This window comes from Mya arenaria, chromosome 6 (genome assembly GCF_026914265.1).
Source record: "Mya arenaria isolate MELC-2E11 chromosome 6, ASM2691426v1".
In the NCBI taxonomy this organism is placed as follows: domain Eukaryota; kingdom Metazoa; phylum Mollusca; class Bivalvia; order Myida; family Myidae; genus Mya; species Mya arenaria.
In genome coordinates, this window is record NC_069127.1 from 38,582,781 (window position 1) to 38,603,725 (window position 20,945).

At 33.2% G+C, this 20,945-nt stretch overlaps 1 protein-coding gene across 2 annotated transcripts; it reads left to right on the forward strand.

The window, feature by feature from the left end:
- The first annotated feature begins 395 nt into the window (after nt 1-395).
- LOC128236801 (receptor-type tyrosine-protein phosphatase H-like) lies at nt 396-19,514 on the forward strand. 2 transcript variants are annotated; one of them, XM_052951912.1, is made up of 11 exons: nt 5,825-5,942; nt 6,832-6,908; nt 14,753-14,795; nt 15,181-15,232; nt 17,044-17,099; nt 17,210-17,341; nt 17,623-17,745; nt 18,208-18,338; nt 18,445-18,589; nt 18,848-18,920; nt 19,053-19,514. In XM_052951912.1, the coding sequence occupies exons 2-11, from the start codon at nt 6,862-6,864 to the stop codon at nt 19,094-19,096; spliced, it is 846 nt and encodes a 281-aa protein (XP_052807872.1). In that variant the 5' UTR covers nt 5,825-5,942; nt 6,832-6,861; the 3' UTR covers nt 19,097-19,514. The 2 variants fall into 2 exon arrangements, 1 of the variants encoding a protein (XP_052807872.1); XR_008261435.1 differs by lacking the exons at nt 17,623-17,745; nt 18,208-18,338; nt 18,445-18,589; nt 18,848-18,920; nt 19,053-19,514 and adding exons at nt 396-467; nt 1,550-1,729; nt 2,660-2,764 and having other exon boundaries at nt 17,210-17,287.
- The last annotated feature ends 1,431 nt before the right edge of the window (nt 19,515-20,945 follow it).

The following is a 20,945-nucleotide window of genomic DNA, read 5'->3' on the forward strand; positions in this document are numbered from 1 at the left end:
ATAAATAAGGATTGCTTTACACTTTTGGCCGCACCAGAGTTATCACTGATTCTTTAAGGCACACACTGCCACCACAATGGGTTGAAGTACCTGGCATATTTGTCATGGCTCATTATCATCTCCTTTTCATTAACCCTGGTCAACTCGTTTTTGAGTTATGTGCCTTGGACAACATTTTTACTTTTTGGCAATGGTAATAATATTTTATTGACCTTGGTGCCATTAAGAACCTCCTTCCTTTATATAATCTTAATATATTTATAATGATTCTTATTTCAATATTTGCCTGAATCAATCAATAACCTGTGTTAAGGCAGAATGTAGGTTTTATTATCACTTATGACATAGCTCTAGTTTAAATAAAAAATCAACATAATTATTACACATACAGGTATATGCTGTAAACACTCAGAGTACAGATAATATTGGGAAGAAAATGACGATTGATGTAACAGCCCCAGCTGGATGTAAGTGGCTTACTTGCAATTACATTCTGTCTGATTTCATGTTTTGCTTCCTTGATTTTTACTTTATTGTATTTCAGTCATTTACATACATTTTGGTCATTTTTACCTAAAATACTTTGAATGTTACGTGTTCTCAAAAGTATAAATTTGGTTTATGAATATTGAGTTTTATGTTTTTATTAATATCTGAGGCTTCTGTTTTGATATAAAAAGTAAGAAAAAGATATTAAAGGATTAGGAATGAATTTGATGAAAAATATAGGGTATCGAAGATATTCGTTGTTAAATAATGAAAATATGTTACTATATAACTTAAGTAGAAAATTTGTTCAAGTAAGCTTTATGAATACAGCCACAGAATGATTTTTATGTAATAAAGTATTTTAGGGTTTTTGTCTTCATTTTTTTTTAAAGTATTTCATCTGTTTTTGCGAAGATATAAAGTCAGAGTGTTAGTATAGTCAGAGTATTTTGATATTCTTGGTGTCGTCATCGTTGTCCAAAAATGTTAACATTTCAAAATCCTCATATTGAAAATAACCTTTTTTGTATATACGGAGTCAATGAGTGGCCACCATTGAACCATCAAGACTTTCAGTGAGCATTGTAAGGACCCACTAGTATGTCCCCGATCCCTTGACTACTAGTATGATGGGGCATATAAAAGGCGTCCTCGAGTTGCAGTGAACATGAGCAAAGGAGTTTTTAAAGCATTGAGTTTATATCATTTTCTGTAATAAAAGTTGTGATGATCATGGGAAATGCAATATAAATTATAAACATGTATAATGAACAAGGATAAAGAGCTCAGATCTTTGCGTATCATCTTGCTTATACGCTGAACAAAATTATATACTGTTCTTTAAATTTTACAACCAGCAACTGACTTCTAACAACCGCCTATAAGTGGAAGGTTGCTAACATTCAACTTGATTTTAAAAGTATACTAAGAGGTTTATGTAAATTGAATATGGTGGAGAAAAATCAAGTGTAATCAATTACCCTTATTAGTTTTGTTGAGTATATTATTAGTGAAGCATTTTTTATCCTTTGCTTAATATTATTTGTACATTCTGTTTCAGTCCCTGGCAGCATTGAAGAAGTTGACACAACCTTACAGGTTATTAAAGAAGGCTCCAAAGACCAGACCTATATAAGTCTGAATCTTGTCAGGGAGTTTTTCACTGAGGAAACCAATGGAAGAGTACAGAGGACAGCCTTACTTGGGTGTAAAAGCAGTGCATGTCCGGAAAGCTTTATTGGTATATGTTTTGTTCCTCTTGTTGTATTTTAAACATGGTTTTTACCTTCACTTCTCACAGTGAAGTAACACACATCTTTAGCAACACCCATAACTCTGGCTTAGATAAGTAATGCCCCTTGTTCGGCTAATTAAAAACAGACTCCAATTACTCGAAGCTTCGTAAGCTTATCCGGCTACAGTAGCTTATTTCAATAAGCCAAAATACATATTTAAACTGAATTTTGATAAATGTAAAATGGTTTATAGTCATAAGCATAAAGATGATTCCTAAAAAGGATAAAAAAACTCTTAAGGAAGTAAATATTATACGAATTATTGAAAAAAGAAACAAAAATAGTGATCTTAGCTTTAGCCTGTTATAAGGGACTTAAGATGTTTCGAGTAATTGGGGCCTAGATGAACTTTTGTGAACCCTGGTACGATTATTCTTGTTTGTTAAAGGACCACAAAAAGGGTTGATGCCAAAAGAAAATTTATTCAATTCTAATGCATTATTATTTTTAACTCAATTGACTTCAATGATCTAACCAAAATAAGGCGTATGATTAAGATACAGATAGAAAAATATTAGCCTTGATATATGAGAGTTATAATTAGTAGCTACGTGGTCACAAAGTCCTTAGTTAAAAAAGGCCCATAACATCTCTGATATTACCTGTACACAAATTACATGCTTTTTTTGCTTTGATCACCAAAATCAAGCGAGTAAAACTTAATAATGCATTAATCAAAATGTTTGCATCAACCTATATTGTGCCCCTTTTAACTTGAATGAGGAAGATTTACTTATCGCATTGAAACCCTTGACACACATTTATACACTTGGACTTGGAGTCAATATATCATTTTGTTAAACAATGCTGGTCATTATAAAAAGTTGTCAACTTCTGTATGAGCATTGTTTATACTGATATGCGGACATTTTCAGACTATGCAGACAATCAAGAGAAGGTTGATGCTCTGGCCAACTGGCAAAAGGCTGCACAAAACGGCCTGTATAGGATCACCACGGCCGACTGGTTAACAAAGAACAGTAAGGAAATTTTGTTTATACTATACTTGTAGACTTTCAATGATATACATGTAGTTACAGTTATCTGTACTGGATAGCTGGCATAATGCTGCGTAAAACTTCCTGTTCAGGATCACCACAGATAACTGGTTAACAAAGAAAAGTAAGTTGATCAATGGCCATAATTTGTGTATAGGTTTATATGGAGTTATGTACCTTATTTTATGACGGCTTTCGACAACTTTGTGCAGCATGAAGTCTACTGAATGAAGTTATAAGTGAAAAGCCAAATTTGACGTTAAACTTAAACTAGACACAGTGTGCCTTTAAACTTTTTACATAAGTTCCTGAGTCATACTGGGGTGAATAATTGGGTTTAGCATAATATGCAGCTAAGTAAACTAATTGTGTGATGGCCGTGAACAACTAAGGTTTATTAAATGGACGTCATACTTCAAATAGTTGTTCCGGGCCTTTATACAATTAGGTTACATAACTCTATATCAACAAAAATACAAATTATGACCCCTGATTGATTTTGATTTTTATGTTTTCCCAATTCATGGGGAGACATATTGTTTTTGCCCTGTCCGTCAGTTCGTAGGTCACACTTCGTTTCCGCGCAATAAAAATAGAACGCTTAGACTCAGGAACTACTCATACTTGGTATGGTGGTTGTTCATGACTTGATTTTGTGATCAGTAGCTCTAAGGTCAAGGTCGTGGTAAACTTGAGGTGAAAAAACGGTTTCCGCTTAATAACTAAAGATCCTTTGGGTCCAGGAACTTCATTCTTGGTATGCTAGTTGTTCATGACTAGAAGATGACTCCTATTGATTTTGAGATCAAGAGGTCAAAGGTTAAGGTCGCGGTTACCTTCAGCTTAAAACGATATGTTGGCGGTGACCTTAAGCTTTAAAATGGTTTTTGCTCGATAACTAAAGAACGCGTGACCCCAGGTCACCGTGACCTTGATGTGAGGAAACAGTTACCGCTCAGTAACTAAAGAATGCTTGCACCCAGGAACTTCATACTTGGTATGCAAGTTGGTCATGACTAGTTGATGACCCCTATTGATTTTGTGATCAGTGCGTCAGTCAGTCTGTCAGTCCGTCAGTATGTACGTCACACTTTGTTTCCGCTCAATAAATAAAGAACGCTTGCACCCAGGAACTTCATACTTGGTATGCTAGTTGGGCATGTCTACAAGATGACCCCTACTGATTTTGAGATCAGTTGGTAAAAGGTCAAGGTCGCAGTAATGTTCACTATTTAAAGGGACTGTCTAACGTATGATAAAATAGCGGGGAAAGAATGTCGAAAACTGACATAAACTTGGCATTGATGTGTACAATGCATTGAAACTCACTAACTGAAGTACCACATAGTTTACAATTTATTTATGTTTAGCAGTTATTTCGTATTTTTCCATTAAAAAAGATTACTAGGTATGTCTACCAGGTAGAATTCATTTCTTATGCGTAATTGGCTAGTCGGTGTTATCACGTGATATTTCCGAGGTAGGTGTATAGCTTAATTATGTTAACCGATTAGAATAAACCTTTGTAGCTCAGTGAGTAAGACGCTGGACTTCTATTTTGGCGACGCAGGTTCGAACCCGGTCTCCGACACAATTTTTTTTTACATTTTGGTACTTTTTTACAATTATGATATCAAAGCGTAACACATTCTTTTAGATAATTGTCGTTACAGAACAAAACTTTTTTGGTGCCAATCTGTGACACAGTCCCTTTAATACGGATGAATTAACCAAACTTCACTGTTGGTTCGTCTCCAGTCCAAAATAACAAATTTCATGTCCATCATTTATTTTTTCTACATACGACCACACCATAGGGAAGACTGAGGTTTTTTTTTTCAAAAAAGCAACCTCTAATTGTTTATACATCTTTTATGCATTCATTTATAAGGCAAAGCAGCGTATAGCTGAGCAAACAGACCTAAGACAGCTTTTATTACCAATATTCTTTAGCGAAAAGGTGATGTATGATACTCAAATAAGGTAATGTTCATGCTGTTTGGACCAGTTTTTGTGTTTATGTTTAGAGTCTCTGATTTTGTTAACTCTATGAATTCACATTCAGGTGGACACCTCTACAATGTCTCCTAATTTGTAACAAACTTCTCAAATATACTTTGTGAATCTAGCGGGAATCGAACCTACCATCACTCATTCTACAGGCGTATATTGACAGGAACGTAACTTCTGTTGGTAAAACATGTGGTCCAATCCCCTAGCATGTCTTATTTTTATTATGTTTGTTTCAAATATTGTATAACTATTAAATTTCGCTTTGATATTCTCATTGCAATACTTGTTTTCATTTAATGATATATTATGCATTTAAACTGCATCGAGATTAAGGTTAGCTTAATAGTGAGACAGGTTGATAATAAGTGCCATTATAATTGAAATGCCTGATACAGCAGAATTTGTTTTCTTCCACCTCAGATAAGAAGATCCAATAATTTAACCATGCTAGAAATTCTTATCTTGTCCACGGACTTCCTTTTTAATGGTCACCACATTGTAATTACCTGCCTTGTTTAAGACTGTCGTCTGTAGCATCATGAGAAACTTGTCTTGTGGCAATATTTGGAATGCTAATTAAGTATTTCTCGCTTCAAATGTCACCATAAAAAAGTTTTCACGCACCTTTCAAGAAAAAATGATTCACTCTCCTTAGAACTATTTAAAGACCGATTAGACTATTAAAATAATCTGAATCACTGCACGCATATCCATGACAACCACGAATTGTCGCATATCCATACGCCATTATTTTCACTAAGCACAAAAGAGTTCCAGCAAAAAATACATTTTTACTAAATTTTGTTTAATTGAGGTGGGTGAAAAAGCATCTACCATAGCCGCTCGTGTAAGAAAGGTTCATCCCGACTCTCGTGCAGGGTGTTTTGCGGAAACGAGGTTAACCCTACGCTCGGGTCGGAATGAACCTATCTTACACTCTCGGCCATGGAAGATACTTATATATCTCATATATCAAGTTTGTTTCCATTTTAAAAGCATTATTTTTTATTCAAAATTTAATATATCTAGAGAGAAGGCGTCGAAGCACGTACACAAACGTCCCGTATACAGTAGGCACAGAGAGTTGTGGTGGCGTCCAAGAGGGCACATACTGTAACGGTCCACTTGAGCCAGAGACGGAATATATGTAGGTGTATGCATGTGTTTATGGTGTCTTACAAGTTCATTAAAATTGAAAAGGTTTGCCTATATAAGTTCAACCATTAATACGATAGATCATTGGCTTGTCATCCATTCAATGCATACTTAAACATCAGGGTTGGATTTTTCGAAACTACTTAAGTATGTTATAACCCGATTAAGCTTAGCTCACTATTAATTTTCTTCTATAATTGGTGTTATATTAACCTCTTTAAAAGCTTTCAGACTTTTATGGGGGTTATCTGTCAGATTATCACACTAAACTAACTTTTATTCATTAAAAACAAGTTTAAATCAGAAATCAAAATAAGCTACTTAAGCCTGTTCAACTTCGAGAAATCAGTGCCTGGTTTGCTATATTCAGGTTATGGTTTATAGTATATGCATGTCTGTGTTATGTTGTGATGTGTCTCTCCTTTAGTGCATTTTGATAACAATTATTGTTTTGTAGTTGTCATTGTATATTTGGATGAAAGACGAGCTATTGTAAGAGTTTCCATTAGTTGCAACGGAACATTTGTTTTGAAAAACGTCTACTTGGCCATTACTGAAAAATATATCTAGGTATTCAAATGGAATTTCGTATGATATTTGCCTAAAATTAGCCGTTAATATGAGTGATTACTTGTTTGTGAATCCATGATCTTCTTCTAATTACTACATACATAAACAATAAACAATATTGTACTATCCAGGTCATGGCTTGCTGTATTGGTATTTGACTAAACGTGTTACGGAAGAGACCGTTCAAGCACCTAACAAGCAACGCCCATTACTTAGGCATTAATACTTATCAAGACATACCCCTTGTTCGAATGGTAGTCGAATACATAGCAAAAGATTGTATGCTAATGTTTGCGTGTACTTTCTTGCAGATTTGTTGCTGTTGTTTGTACCAGTACGGGATGTACAGTCAGCAAAAAATATGGACCATTCATTACAGAGAAGGCAGGTTAGTGGTATTTATGAATGCATGTTAAGTTTATAAATACTGATCTCTTAGAAAGATTATTCACCTTTGACACTGTTACTTCGGTAGGGATTGTGATACTGTCCGTTTTGGGAGACCATTGTCATAGGTTCGGATCAAAACCGAATCCTCATATGTTAAATTTGATACCTATATCATTAGGAAACCACAATATAACATGCACCGTACGTGAAATGTTGGGAGATATACTTTGCACAGAATGTTTGCTGGCGAGAACGTACGTAGCTCCAATCAATAAGATCCTTAGATAAAAAGGTTGCCCTTTCGGTGTATAAAATTGCTTGATGTTTCAAATGTGCAATGGTTGATTGACTTAGCAAAGAATATATTTAAGAAGTCAGTGTGTTTGACGAGTATAATATAGAATATGCATGTAGTTTAAATGCACATGGTGATTTGTATATTTTGACATGAAAATATAATAAAAATACTTGGCCTTTATTCATTTGAATACTAGTACTCTTTCACTAGCCCATTTCTTAATTTGCCTCCGTTATATGTATCGGTAAATTATTGTTACGGTTAAGGAACACACTGGGATTAAACATCTATTTGAATCAAAGATGATATCTGCATACAGTTTATGTTGAATAAATCACGTGTATTGGTGTTTTGTTTGTGTATGATGTATGATCATAGAAGAGCTCATAAGCAAACCCCGAATATGTTTCGGCTATAATTTTAACGCTGTTATGTATTAGTATATTGGAATGTAGATGAAGATGTTTGAATGTTGTCCCTGGTCTGTTGTAGCTCCTCAGCCTGTAGGCATGATAGTGGGTATAGTTGTTGGGATAATTGCAATCCTTGCCGTTGCCGTTGTGGTGGTCTTTATTCTAAGAAGACGCAGGAACAAGACACCACCCATGTAAGTTACCACTTCAACTGAGCTCGTATGGATGTTCTTTTCTTCAAAATAATTATAAGTGTATTGAGCCTAGGTATTTTCAATGATTTAAGGCAAAACTACCACTTGTTTGATTCATTTTTTGAAAGATTTCTTTGGATTCGCATATCTGTTTTTATTAATATTGTTCTTATTTATTAGTTCTGTATTGTAATGAATATGTAGAAAGTTTCAAACAAGATGAATTCTGTAATTTAAAGAAGTTAAAATCATTATCAGCTTTGGTGCACTTACTTTAAATAGGGCCCCGCAAAGATAATAAGGAATACGTTATTTAAATTTTGAAAGAAGAGAAAATATGGAGAAAGATAAAATTAAAACAATTCGATCAGTTGATTGCGATATCTATATAACCATAACTATGTGCTCCAAGTTCCCAAAGGTTAAGGAAAATTGATTTGATTTTACCTTTGTATTAACAAGATGACATGAACTTGTCGACAATGTATGAACATTGTTGGTTAGCCTTACCTCAAAAACATATGTACTTCTCACAAATATTATTTTGGGCTCTTATCACATGCTGTAATGACACAAGTTTGTAACGCAATATGCATTGTAATTTTAATGATAAGTTATATTTTATCAAGTATGTGTCAATTTTACCAATGTGTTACGTATTGTGAATCATTATTCATGCCATGAGAGAAGAAGTTCAAATATTTCATTTTATGGTGAGGTTTTTGTGCGGTTTCTATCACAATTACATGTTGTCTTAAAAGAGGTAATGTTCATGGACGTAAGCGACACAGTCAAGACAGTGTTTATTTCGGTCCGTATAAATATTGATAAAATAATAACTATCTAGCATCAAATGTTATGTGTACTGGATTAAAAAGGATACTATTTCAGCTTGGAAAATTCAAGGTACTGTTTGTTTTATGTGAAACAATCTTGCTATGACTGAAAACACGAATTATAGTGAGGTTGATAAGACAGTCATGAGTTTAAATGGCGGACATGATGTACCTCTGGTATTTCTCAGAGAGAGAGATCTATTTGGGAATAGAAAGCCGACCCAAACTGAATGGTTAAAGCATGAAGAGTTGTATAAAGCAATAGGCCGAAAGGTAAATGCTTCTCATATATGTGGGCTACAAAGAGTTGGTGCCATGTGGAGAATATATCTCGATAGTCTAGAAGACAAAGTAATATTGATGTCCGACGGGGTGCCCATAAGGGGTAAAACTGTCAGTGTACTGTCTACAAATCCTGGTAGACTCGATGGAGAAAACACAATCAGAGTTCGTGTTAAAAATATCCCGCTGTCGGCCGATGATGGGATAATAACCAGAAAATTAACGCTCCATGGTATCGAAATAATTCGTGTCATTCGCGAGAAACTAAGGATTGATGGCAAACTAACTAATTGTGACACCGGCGACAGACTTTTGATTGTTAAAGCGTCGACCCTTCATGAGCCTCTTCCTAGTTTCATGGAATTCGCTCAATTTAAAGGCCGTGTCTTACATAGCGGTCAAAACAAATTGACTGGCACCAAAAGCGACATTATTTGCTCCAAATGTACGCAAATTGGTCACAAATTCAGTGACTGTCCCAACGACTGGGTGTGTAGGAACTGCAAAAATATTGGCCACAAGCAAACAGACTGTCCAGATTTGAATGACTCTGATTCTGGCTCTGAAACTGAAAAAGAATTGGATTCCGAATCAGACTCAAAGTCACAAAGTCAGGGCAGCAGCCCACAAAAGCCACAAGACACCGATCAGGTTAACAGAGGGCGCATATCAGATACCAGTCTAAACAAACCGGCATCCTCGAGAAATGCGAGGTCCAGTAGCTGTAGCGGTCAACTCTCAATTGATCGCTTTATAAACATGTCGAGTGCAGAAAACAATACCGCAACTCCAAACAAAGGAAAAGTAGGCCATGCACCGGAGAGGTCGCCTCCCACACCTGTAGAAATCATGCACGACAGATCACAAACAAACAATGGCAAAAAGTCAAAGAAGAAAAAATAACTGTTTTTTTCTTGGACCACCCTATATTACGATGACACTATTCTGTTTATGGATTATGAGATTGATTTGCGATTTTATATTATTTATCCATACGCGTTAGGCGTATTCTATCATAACAATCTATGTTGCATCAAATTGTTGTTGTATAACATAGCTACGTATACCTTTTGTTTGATATACGTCGTTACTTTTGTTTGTTTCGCAATGTTAATACGCTTACATACGGAACTTACGCCCAGTCAATACGGAGTTGTTGTTATTGTTTGATACATATTGCACAACCCTAAACAGATATAATTTATTAAAAACCGACACACAGTTTAATATGAAACTGGTGTTTTTTCATCTTAAAGTTCATATTGCATACCCTTATATTGCTGGTAAAACAACTTACATGTCGTTTTAAACAGATATTGCACAATGGTTTCGCTATTTTATATAAAAACACAGTTCAATATGAAACTGATGTAAGTGCCTGTAACTTCACTAAATGGCATTGCTATACCACTGGCGAATGCTTTCTATCGACATAAATAACTTATTAGTTTCTAATATTAAACACCGATGGTTTTGGGAAACACACGCTTATTTTGTTTTGCCTTAATTTCCAATAATTGTACCGTTTACTCAGCCAACCATTACTTTGATCATTTACACTGCAGTTATTGTGGTACTTCCACGATGTTGGTTGTTATTGCTAACTATCGATGTACAATGTATTTATTACGATAATATTTTGTTGAATGCATCATATGTTTGTAATATTATACTGATGTTCAATTTATATACACACGTTATTTACTTCAATAGAAGTTTAGTCTACTTTGGTGTATTAGAATTGATATAGGTATGGTTCCTTTAACTTTCTTATCTTTCGTTTTCTTAAATGATAAGAATGTTTTATTAAGGACTTAACCATCGAACTTTTTTTTATATAATATTTATATTTTCATAATAACTAAATCTCTACTATGCAACAGCAAATAATTCATCTTATATCCCTTAACGTTCAAGGTCTAAGAGATAGAGGTAAACGTATGCGCTTAATTCAATGGCTCAAAAATCAAAAGGCTGACATTGCTTTTCTTCAAGAAACTCACTTTACACTAGATATTGAACATGTTATTAAAGATGAGTTTCATGATTGGGTACTAGTACACAGTCATGGTGAATCAAATAGTAAAGGCTGCTCTATATTATTAAAAAAAGATATTCAATACAGCATATTAGACCAATTATGTGACGAAAACGGCCGATATATTTTACTTAATACTGAAATACAAGGAATAACATACACACTACTAAATTTATATTCGCCTAATAATAGAAAAAAAGAAATACTTTCTATTCCAACTTATTAAATATAATTTCAGAGAAAAGTTCCGGTATAAAAATAATCGGCGGGGATCATAACGATACATTAAACATAAATGACAGAATAAGAAAATTACAAACTCTCAAAATTGATACAGTTAAAAGTTTAACAAATATGATAAAAACGTTCAATTTGTGTGATATTTGGAAAAGATTTAACGCAAATAAAAGCCAGTTTACATGGAGACGAAAACATGATATAGAAAGAAGTAGAATAGATTTTTGGCTCATCGACGATAACTTTACGCCACAAATATTCTCAGCTGACATCCGACCTGCAATTATACAAACAACAGACCATATGGCAATTTCACTTAAAATAAAAATACCCAATACGCGTGGTCCGGGTTATGGGAAATTCAACAATTCCCTTCTCGACAATAAAGAATACCAAAGCAAAATTAAAACTCTCCTTACCCAATTAATCCAAATGAATATTAATCCGCAAGTTAAATGGGACTTTTGTAAAATTGAAATTAAGGAAAAAACAATAGAATTCTCTAAACAATTTTCAAGAAGACAGCATAACCATTTGAACATTTTAAAAAAAGAACTCAAACTTCTGTATGATACTCAAAATCAAAATGAAGACACTAAACGCCAAATTAACTCAGTTGAATCAGAAATAAATGATATATATAAACACAAAGCCGCAGGTGCACAACTACGTTCTAAAGTTGACTTCATTGAAAAGGGTGAAACTAATTCTAAATTATTTCTGAATCTAGAAAAATCTCGCCAAAGCAGAAAAGTTATAAATTCCTTAAAAATAAACGGAGACAGAATCATTCAAACTGAGGAAATATTAAATGCAGAAGTAAAATTTTACAATGATTTATATACAAGTGTTTTAAATGATAATGTAGATTATGAGCATTATTTAGATAATATCAACATTCAGTCTACTTTAAAATCTGATTTAGCCGACAAATGCGAAGGTAAAATAACACTCCAAGAAGCAACAGCAGCTCTAAATGACATGAAGCTAAACAAAAGCCCTGGCCTAGATGGTCTAACTGTCGAATTTTATAGAGCCTTTTGGGATATTATTGGTAATTTAGTAGTTTTGGCACTAAATGAAAGTTACAATAAAGGTGAACTGTCTAATACTCAGAAACAAGGTTTGTTTTCATTGCTGTATAAAAAAGAAGATCCAGAAAATCTTGAGAATTGGCGTCCGATATCTCTTTTAAACATAGATTATAAACTCGCAGCAAAAATTCTAGCAAATCGCCTTCAATTGGTTCTTCCGAGTATTATAAGCCTTGATCAGCAAGGGTACATAAAACATAGAAATATATGTTTTAATATTAGATTAATTGAAGACGTATTAGACTATACTGATATTCTCAATCAAGAAGGAGCAATACTATTTTTAGATTTTAAAAAAGCCTTTGACACAGTTGAATGGCCGTTCATGCTTAATATTTTGACTAAATTTGGCTTTAAAGAATCTTTTATCAACTGGGTTAAAACCCTTTATTGCAATATAACATCAAAAATTTCAAATAATGGATGGATATCTGACTCATTTTATCTACATCGTGGAGTCCGTCAAGGATGTCCTCTATCTGCTTTGCTTTTTATAATAGTTGTTGAAGTTCTATCAATGAAATTAAAAAGTTGTGAAATGTACGAAGGCATAAAGATACAGGAAAAACATATAAAAGTTACACAGCTTGCTGATGACACAACATTATTTCTTAAAAACCAAAATGAAATACCTATTGTTCTTGAAATAATAGATACCTTTGGAAAACATTCAGGTCTTAAACTTAATCGGACAAAAATGCATGGTCTTTGGATAGGTAGATCAAAATACAAAAGTATCAAATTGATTCATGGTATTAATTTTACAACTGAGTACATAAAATCTCTGGGGGTTTTCTTTGGCAATGATAAAGATAAATGTGTAAATTTAAGTTGGACTGAAAAAATCGAAAAATGTAAACAACTTATTAATTCATGGAGTAAACGAAAACTCACCTTTTTTGGGAAGATAACTGTTATAAAGTCATTACTTTTTCCAAAACTAGTATACTTAGCCCAAAATATAGTTACACCCGATTTCATTATTAAGACAATTAACACGATGATCTTCGAATTTTTATGGAACGGAAAAAAGAGACAAAATAATGCGCACAACAATTATTGGAAATAAACTTGAGGGTGGTTTAGATATGCCAGACTTTGGACTTTTCTCTAAAACTATGAAATTAAAATGGGCAACACATCTTATAAGCAAAACTAATGCTAACTGGAAAATTATACCATCTGTACTGCTTGACCAGTTCGGAAAGAATTTCCTCATCTTTTACATGAACATAGAATCCATCAAATCTTTACAACCTATCACACATAAACTAACCAAATTTTATAATCAACTACTTTCAACGTGGATTCATTTTAAACAACTGAATGCCAACCAAACTAAAATACCCAATACCTTTTATGATATTAGAAAAGAAATTATCTGGGGCAATAAATTTATAAAACATAATAATAAAAGCATACTGTTTAAGAATTGGATTGAATCGGATTTAATATTCGTAAACGACATACTTTCAAATATTGGCACTATAGACACCAATCTGATTCTAGATAAACTTAAAAACAAAACTAATTGGATAGCGGAAATAAATATAGTTAAAAAAGCCATTCCGATCCAATGGAAAATATCTGTGAAATCAAATGAATCAATAAATACTAATGTCAATTCAAAACTTTTAATAAGGTTTGGGAACAAACTAATTAACGAAATGACAAACAAGGAAATATATCAGCTCTTTGTCCGGCAGATTTTCGAAAAACCGTATATCCATAGATACTGGAATAAACGTGTACAAGAAAGTATCGAGTGGAAATCATGGTATTATATAGTTCATGAATCTATCGTTGACAACAAAGTTAAACAATTCAAAATTAAATTATTAAATAATTTAGTGGCGACTAACTTAAATTTATTTACATGGAAATTGAGAGACAGTCCCCTGTGTATGTGTTGCAAGGAAGTTGAAGATTATCAACATTTTTTTATCCATTGTTCTTCATTATCCAATGTGTGGTCGACGATAAATGCCTTATTTAAAAAATGTGGTATAAAGAAAATGTTTAATGATATCAAATATATTGTAATAGGATATAAGATACACCAAAAAGAATACAACTGTGTTAATATTGTTTTAAGTCAAATATGTTACTGTATTTATAAAACATACTTCATATGCGACCGGAGAACGAAGCCCATAAACATATTGTCTTATTTATATTACGATCTGATTGCTTTAGAAACATACATACGAATAAAAAATGTCAATTACCGATTCCTAAATGACTTTATAAAAAACCTTAAGTACATTCAATAGATACTTTGAGTGTATATATTTTTTTAAATCTTTGTCTATGTATTACTTTATTATCTGTGACATTGTTGCTTTTATGATCTAATAAACGGACTGTTATACTTTAGCAGTTCCAAAAAGAAAAAAAAAGAGGTAATGTATGTTCTGGTTTATTATATATTACCTATTTGATTTTTTCAGAAACGAAGAACACAGTGTGGGAATCGAAAATAGCACTGTCAAGGTGAATTAAGAAATAAACCCTCTTTGTTTTCATTTATAATGGATTAAAAGAATTATGAGGATTTGCAGATACCTTCTCTTGGCACAAATAATATGAATTGGTCAAATGACCGAATATTAATACAATTACTCTAATTTTAGTGTTCTATTCATAGAATGTGTTTATCGTAGGGAAATAATCGGCACAGTGTTCGCGTTTAAAAATAATCTCCTTTTCGATGACTTTTTACATTATGTTTCATCTATCTTTAAAAGACTATTAGATTTATAACAATGTATTGAAATACTCATTGCTCATTTCTTTATTGTGTTCAACACGTTGCTTTACTTAGTACTCATAACTCTGGTAACCTTTCGCAATATTAAATTACTATTTATTATTTAAGGTTTCAACAAAAGATGGCATTCGTTTAATCGTCTACGAAAATTTTATGTCAGGTAACCCATGTTCAACACTGTTTAAAAAAGCATGACCTATGCATTCATTTTTCTTTTACATTAACCATTATTAAACTCATAATGAAGTTCACTTCCTTCTATACATATCGAATCAAATAATTTAAAATCCACATTAAAAAAGTAGTATGGTTAAATGGGTTAGGGTGTGATTAAAGGGCAGTAGGCCGTCTTGTATGTTTGTCATTATGCTTTAAAATGCTTATCGCGTAAGCGTTCGATAACCAATCTGATGGCCCAACTAATTCTCAATAGTTATAGATCTTCACATATCAATTATTTCTCCGCTCTTTGTTGTTTACTATTTTAAGTGAAATATTCACCAAACTAACAAAACTTGTATTTTTAGCTCGACTATTCGAAGAATAGGTGGGCTATACTACTCGCTCCAGCGTCGGCGTCGGCGTCCGGTTAAAGTTTTAGGGCAAGTTGGGATTTTCACTTATAAGTCCAATACCCTACATTCAATTGACTTAATACTTCACGCAGTTGTTCAGGGCCATCAAATGATGAGGTTAGATAACTCCATATTATTCTTTACACAGATTATGGCCCCTGATTGACTATGGAACGTAGGTTAAAGTTTTAGGGCAAGTTGGAATATTTATTAATAACTTCTATATCCTTTGTTCAATTGACTTCACACAGTTGTTCAGGACCATCAACCAATGAGGTTACATAACTCCATATCCTTAATACAATTTATGGCCCCTGATTGACTGAGGTTAAAGTTTTAGGTAAGTAAAAGTTAAGGGCAAGTTGGGATTTTAATAAAAAAACTTATATCGTTCATTAAATGCACTTGATAAAATTCAAAATTATTTACGACCATCTTACAACAAGAAACATAACTCCGTTTTAAGCCTAAATACAAATTATGGCCCTTGATTTTTTCTTTAATTTCCTTTGAAAGGCATATTTGTATATTCTTAACCACATACTTGCGTCATTGTTTGGGCGGGCTGGTGGGAGGGCAGCATCAAAGTCACCTTATGTGTCGAATAACTTTAGTTAGATTTGACATAAAGAGACCAAACTTGGTATTATAAGATCGTTATTGTATTCTAAGTCAAAGCGGCGTAGTCGAGCGCGCTGTCTTACGACGGCTCTTGCTAGAAATATTTCCTTTATTCAAGTCTGGTTATGTCATTAAATTAACGGTTATGGTCATTTTAAACTCTCTAATCCGAACACTTCTTTTTAATCCTTACCATTCTAAGTCACAATGCTTATAAGTAAATTGGATTGCACGTGATTTGTTAATAATCGGATTACTGAAGTAACTAAACATGTATATTCACATTTATTGCTCTCTTATGGTCAGTTATTGCTGTTAGTATTGTTTCAGCTCTCAAACCAGACCAGTTAACATCCTAGCTTCTTATTATTGATATTAAGTATAAAATAGTTAACATAACCCAACGAGTGTATTGACCTGCTATGTTTGTTTTCTCATTCATTAGCTACGGTTCACAAAATTGTCAAAATAGGACCAAATTGACCGTGCACGTTGTCCGACATGAGATCAATGTTTTACCAAGCTTCTTTCATACGTCAACGGGGATACTATATTACCCACGTGTGACTTAACTTAAATATATGTTCATTCTTTACTCAATTTGATTTCAATGATCAAGGGTGTAATTTTTTTTTATTTATTATGTATATGTTAAATATGATTCACGTGGACTGATTACTTCTTTCGAGCGCGTAAGGTTCATCACATGAGTGATCTCAAATTCATTTTTTCAATATTGCACAAGATACAAACATGCATTTTTTAATTGAAACAGGAAACCATGGAGAGCTTAAACCTGCTGACCAAAATTACAATACCGTGAACATTTCTGTAAGTACATTTTGTTACTAAATAAACATACACTGAACGGGTTTCAACTGTATCTGTTTATTTAAAAGTGATGATTTAATCCGAACGTCAAAGAAATAATTTGATTTCAGGGCTGTTGGTCTGAAAAGGATTATAAGCTTTGCTTTGCCCCAACGATTGATAACGTCAACCAATTTTGGACAATGATTTTTGAGGAGGAAGTTAACACCATTGTTATGTTTGCTGAAAGTAAAGCTCATAAGGTATGACCAACAATTTCAGTTGGCGTTTGGTAACTACGATTGAAACTGTCCATTGTCTGCCTTAAGATTTATTGCAATAGAGTACCCTTAAGCTGGTACTTGAGAGTGTGATGACATTTGTGAACGTATTCATTCTCACAAGAACTGTTTCAATAATTATACCTAAAAGTATGTTTAATACACTGATTCCTATATCTATAGCAGTTTCATGTCAAACGCATGATGACCATAACCCACCAAAGAGTTAAGTAAATGTTCAAATTAATTGTTCATTTTTTCAGAAAGAATCGAGGTATTGGCCATTTGATTTTAATGAACCAACAAACTACGGGCATGTAGATTTGGAAACAACATACCTGAATACACACGATGCCTATACTCATATGAAAATGAACATCTGCAACGTTAGTAAAGTAGCATTGGTGTTTTATCTTCCGTTCATTCAGTTCTCTTTCACACGTTAAACATATACAAGTGACTCTGGATAGACAAACTAGGTTCGATAAGAAAAAGTGTATACGGTAAATAAAATCAAACTATAATTAATATATTCAATTGCTTTGTAACTCAACAATGTATTCCCTGCTTGCCTAAAAGCGTCAGAATTGTCTGTCATTTGTACATCATAAAGGCATTGATAAGTTGTTTTTAAAAAGGCATGTCTGTAAAATATCTTCACCCCAAACGATATTCAACACGATGATTCCTTAGCAGATGCATTGTGTCATTCCCGAAATGACAACACCTCCTTGATTGTACACATTGGTCAAGTGTAATTTAACATATACTTTTTCACCAGTATAACAATTGATAATTCTATGTACATGTTGATGTTTTAGAGAAGTTAACATACTTTTTACTTTCAGAGAGTAACGACAAGAACTATTAACCACTTTCAATGCGCACCAGTCTTCATGTTTAGTCCAGATGGATTCGTTGACTTTGTAAAGTGTGTGAGATCAAACGTTAAAGCTGGGCGTATCCTTTTGCACTCAAGGTGAAATATCTAACAAAATGTAATTCATAGTTGTTCATAATGTAATTTAGCTTTCTTTCGTTAGATATTATGACTTAAGAGTAAACAAAACAATGTCATATTATAGCGAAGACCTGGCATCTACCGTTCCGTTCGTGGTACTGGATACATGTATACAGCAACTTTCTGATGGGGCCTTGGCAGAGAAAGTAGACGTCTATAAAATGTTGGTGAATATTGTGAAGACGCGCAAAGACCTTATGCCTCCACAGGTTAGTTAGTGAAATAGTGCAATTCAAATGTATTCTGTTAGATTCAATATATGAAACATATTTTTTAATTAAAACTGTGATATTGTTCCCAAGAAAGTGTTTCAATGGTTTGGTTAGCTCTTTACTACTTGTATTCTCCCCTTTGTTTCATTCAAGGTGGGTTTTGTTTTAAATTTCTTGAAGGGTTATAATAGTAAATCATAAATGACAATAAGGTATGAATGTTTTTGATGGCCGTGCAATGAATTATTGTTTCAGGAATTGTTTATTTTTACCCATGACTGCGTGCAAGGTCTCGGAAGTTGTGACTACGCACCGCTCCAAAACACGGGTAAATTGGTTATAATTATTCCGTCCGTGTATGCCTTGTGTTAAAATTATTTATGATATCTGTTCATAAGAGTTTGGTAAAAAGAGATTTGAAACTAATTTAAACCTTTGCATTGTTTAACTTTTATTTTAGCACAAATTGAAAGTGTTTATCAAACGCTGCAAGTCGATGACTGAAGTCCGAAGCTAGGTCTGCTGCTGAATTTATTCTTTACCAGATCCATAGTATCCAAGTGTTTTGTGATATATTCTATCATATTATATATTTGCTGTAATCGTACTTATAATATAAAATAGTTATACGGATACGTTTATATACAACAAAAATACAAATTAACGTTTTATGGATGAATAAGTTTCCCGGTGAAACGTTTTGGCTTTATGTGATTAAGAGATGTAAGCATAGTTACGTATGTTTTCATACTGAAACATGTACAAATTTCCGTTTTCTTTTTTTTACAATAATTTGTATAAATATATGCTATGGGCATTTCCCGGTGATATGAACAATTAATACCACTCATTCTATCTTTATTTATACTGCATGTGTGTTCTATATATTTTACATTTTATTAATAAACAACATGATAATGGAGACACTGTTTATGTATCTGCTAAGATTGTATCAGAAATGTGAAATCGATACCACTTAATGTGAACAGGCAGAGCTATTGTGAAATAACTAGGGGTCATAATAGGGTATCAGTGAATTTTTCTGTTCAAGATATATAGTGAGTATAAAGTCCCCCCTGCCCATGAGCTAATACGGGGAAACCAGTTTGATCAGTACGGGTTCGAACCAATTCAACAACCATCGGCTAAATAACTAAGCAAACTATGAATACTGCCGTTTTAAAGGCAAACAAGGTGAGTATATATAAATACAAACATACTTTTGGACCAGAAACTTACTTTGCTTTTCGCTATAATAAATAAATGTTTACGATTTTTGAAAAAAAAAAGCTCAACATATCGCTCAGTAACCGAGTATAGTGTACATTTTTCCCCTTACCCTGCGCTATGTTTTGTAAAAAATGAGTTTTGTTTTGTTAATTTCAAATGACTCTAACCCCATAACAACTTTGTTTTCGTCGGCAAATATGTTTTTGTGAAAATGACGTCATGGTACACGTGCTTGTCTTCCTGGGCTAAGTATGCCATTAGCGCATTCACGTGCCGTGATAATATCACCGGTTGAAACAATAATCATTTTTTACGGGAATGAATTTATAAAGTAAAATGTTACGATATAAAGTAACATGTGTATTATGTATTTATTGTGTTGCATATACCTTCGACAAAATGGTACTATATCATAAATGATGAAAGTGACTGTTTTTCAAACGAATGAAACAAACAACATCATTTACACCATTGCTCTGCAGACAATGATAAAAAATATATTTACAAAAACAGCTTACTAGTGATGTTAAGAAAACCCATTTCTCACTTGTATTTCAGTACATGTATTTAGGAACACTGAAAGAAGGTATAATGCTGACCAAAATGAAATAATGAATTCTTTCAAATGATTTAGAACAATAGTTGCCTTCAATTGCCATGAGGCATAACCTCATGATATAAATAACATAATGCACAATGTTTAATCAATGGTTACAAGAATAACATAGACAAACAGAACTTCATTTTTACACATTACCAGATAATTACCCAATGTATATGTAGTATTAGAAAGTTTCTCATAATGCTTGTTTTAATGTTTTGTCTATCTAACCTTAATAAATTACCTCAAGTAACCATTCATGAAGTTTCCTTCATATTCAAAGGACGGTTAAAAGATCCGTTAACTTTTCTGAAATTGATGTTTGATTGAAAATAAACCTTTGAATTCATATGAAACGACAAAAATGTATATCAATAACTAGTTTAACATAGGAGACATTTCCGTCTTTTGATTACTCAAAGAACTCGACATATGCATTTTTTGGTACGCAGACACGCAGACGAGCACAAATAGGTTGCTTCCGCATGATCCGGGCATAAAAAGGAATGGGTATTTCCACTT

Bases quoted from the DNA above. Each gene is read 5' to 3' on its own strand.
- LOC128236801 (XM_052951912.1), top strand. From the start codon at position 6,862: ATGTACAGTCAGCAAAAAATATGGACCATTCATTACAGAGAAGGCAG. The intron at 6,909-14,752 runs GTTAGTGGTATT...TGATTTTTTCAG, and splicing joins ATTCATTACAGAGAAGGCAG to AAACGAAGAACACAGTGTGG. The intron at 18,590-18,847 runs GTTAGTTAGTGA...TTATTGTTTCAG, and splicing joins AAGACCTTATGCCTCCACAG to GAATTGTTTATTTTTACCCA.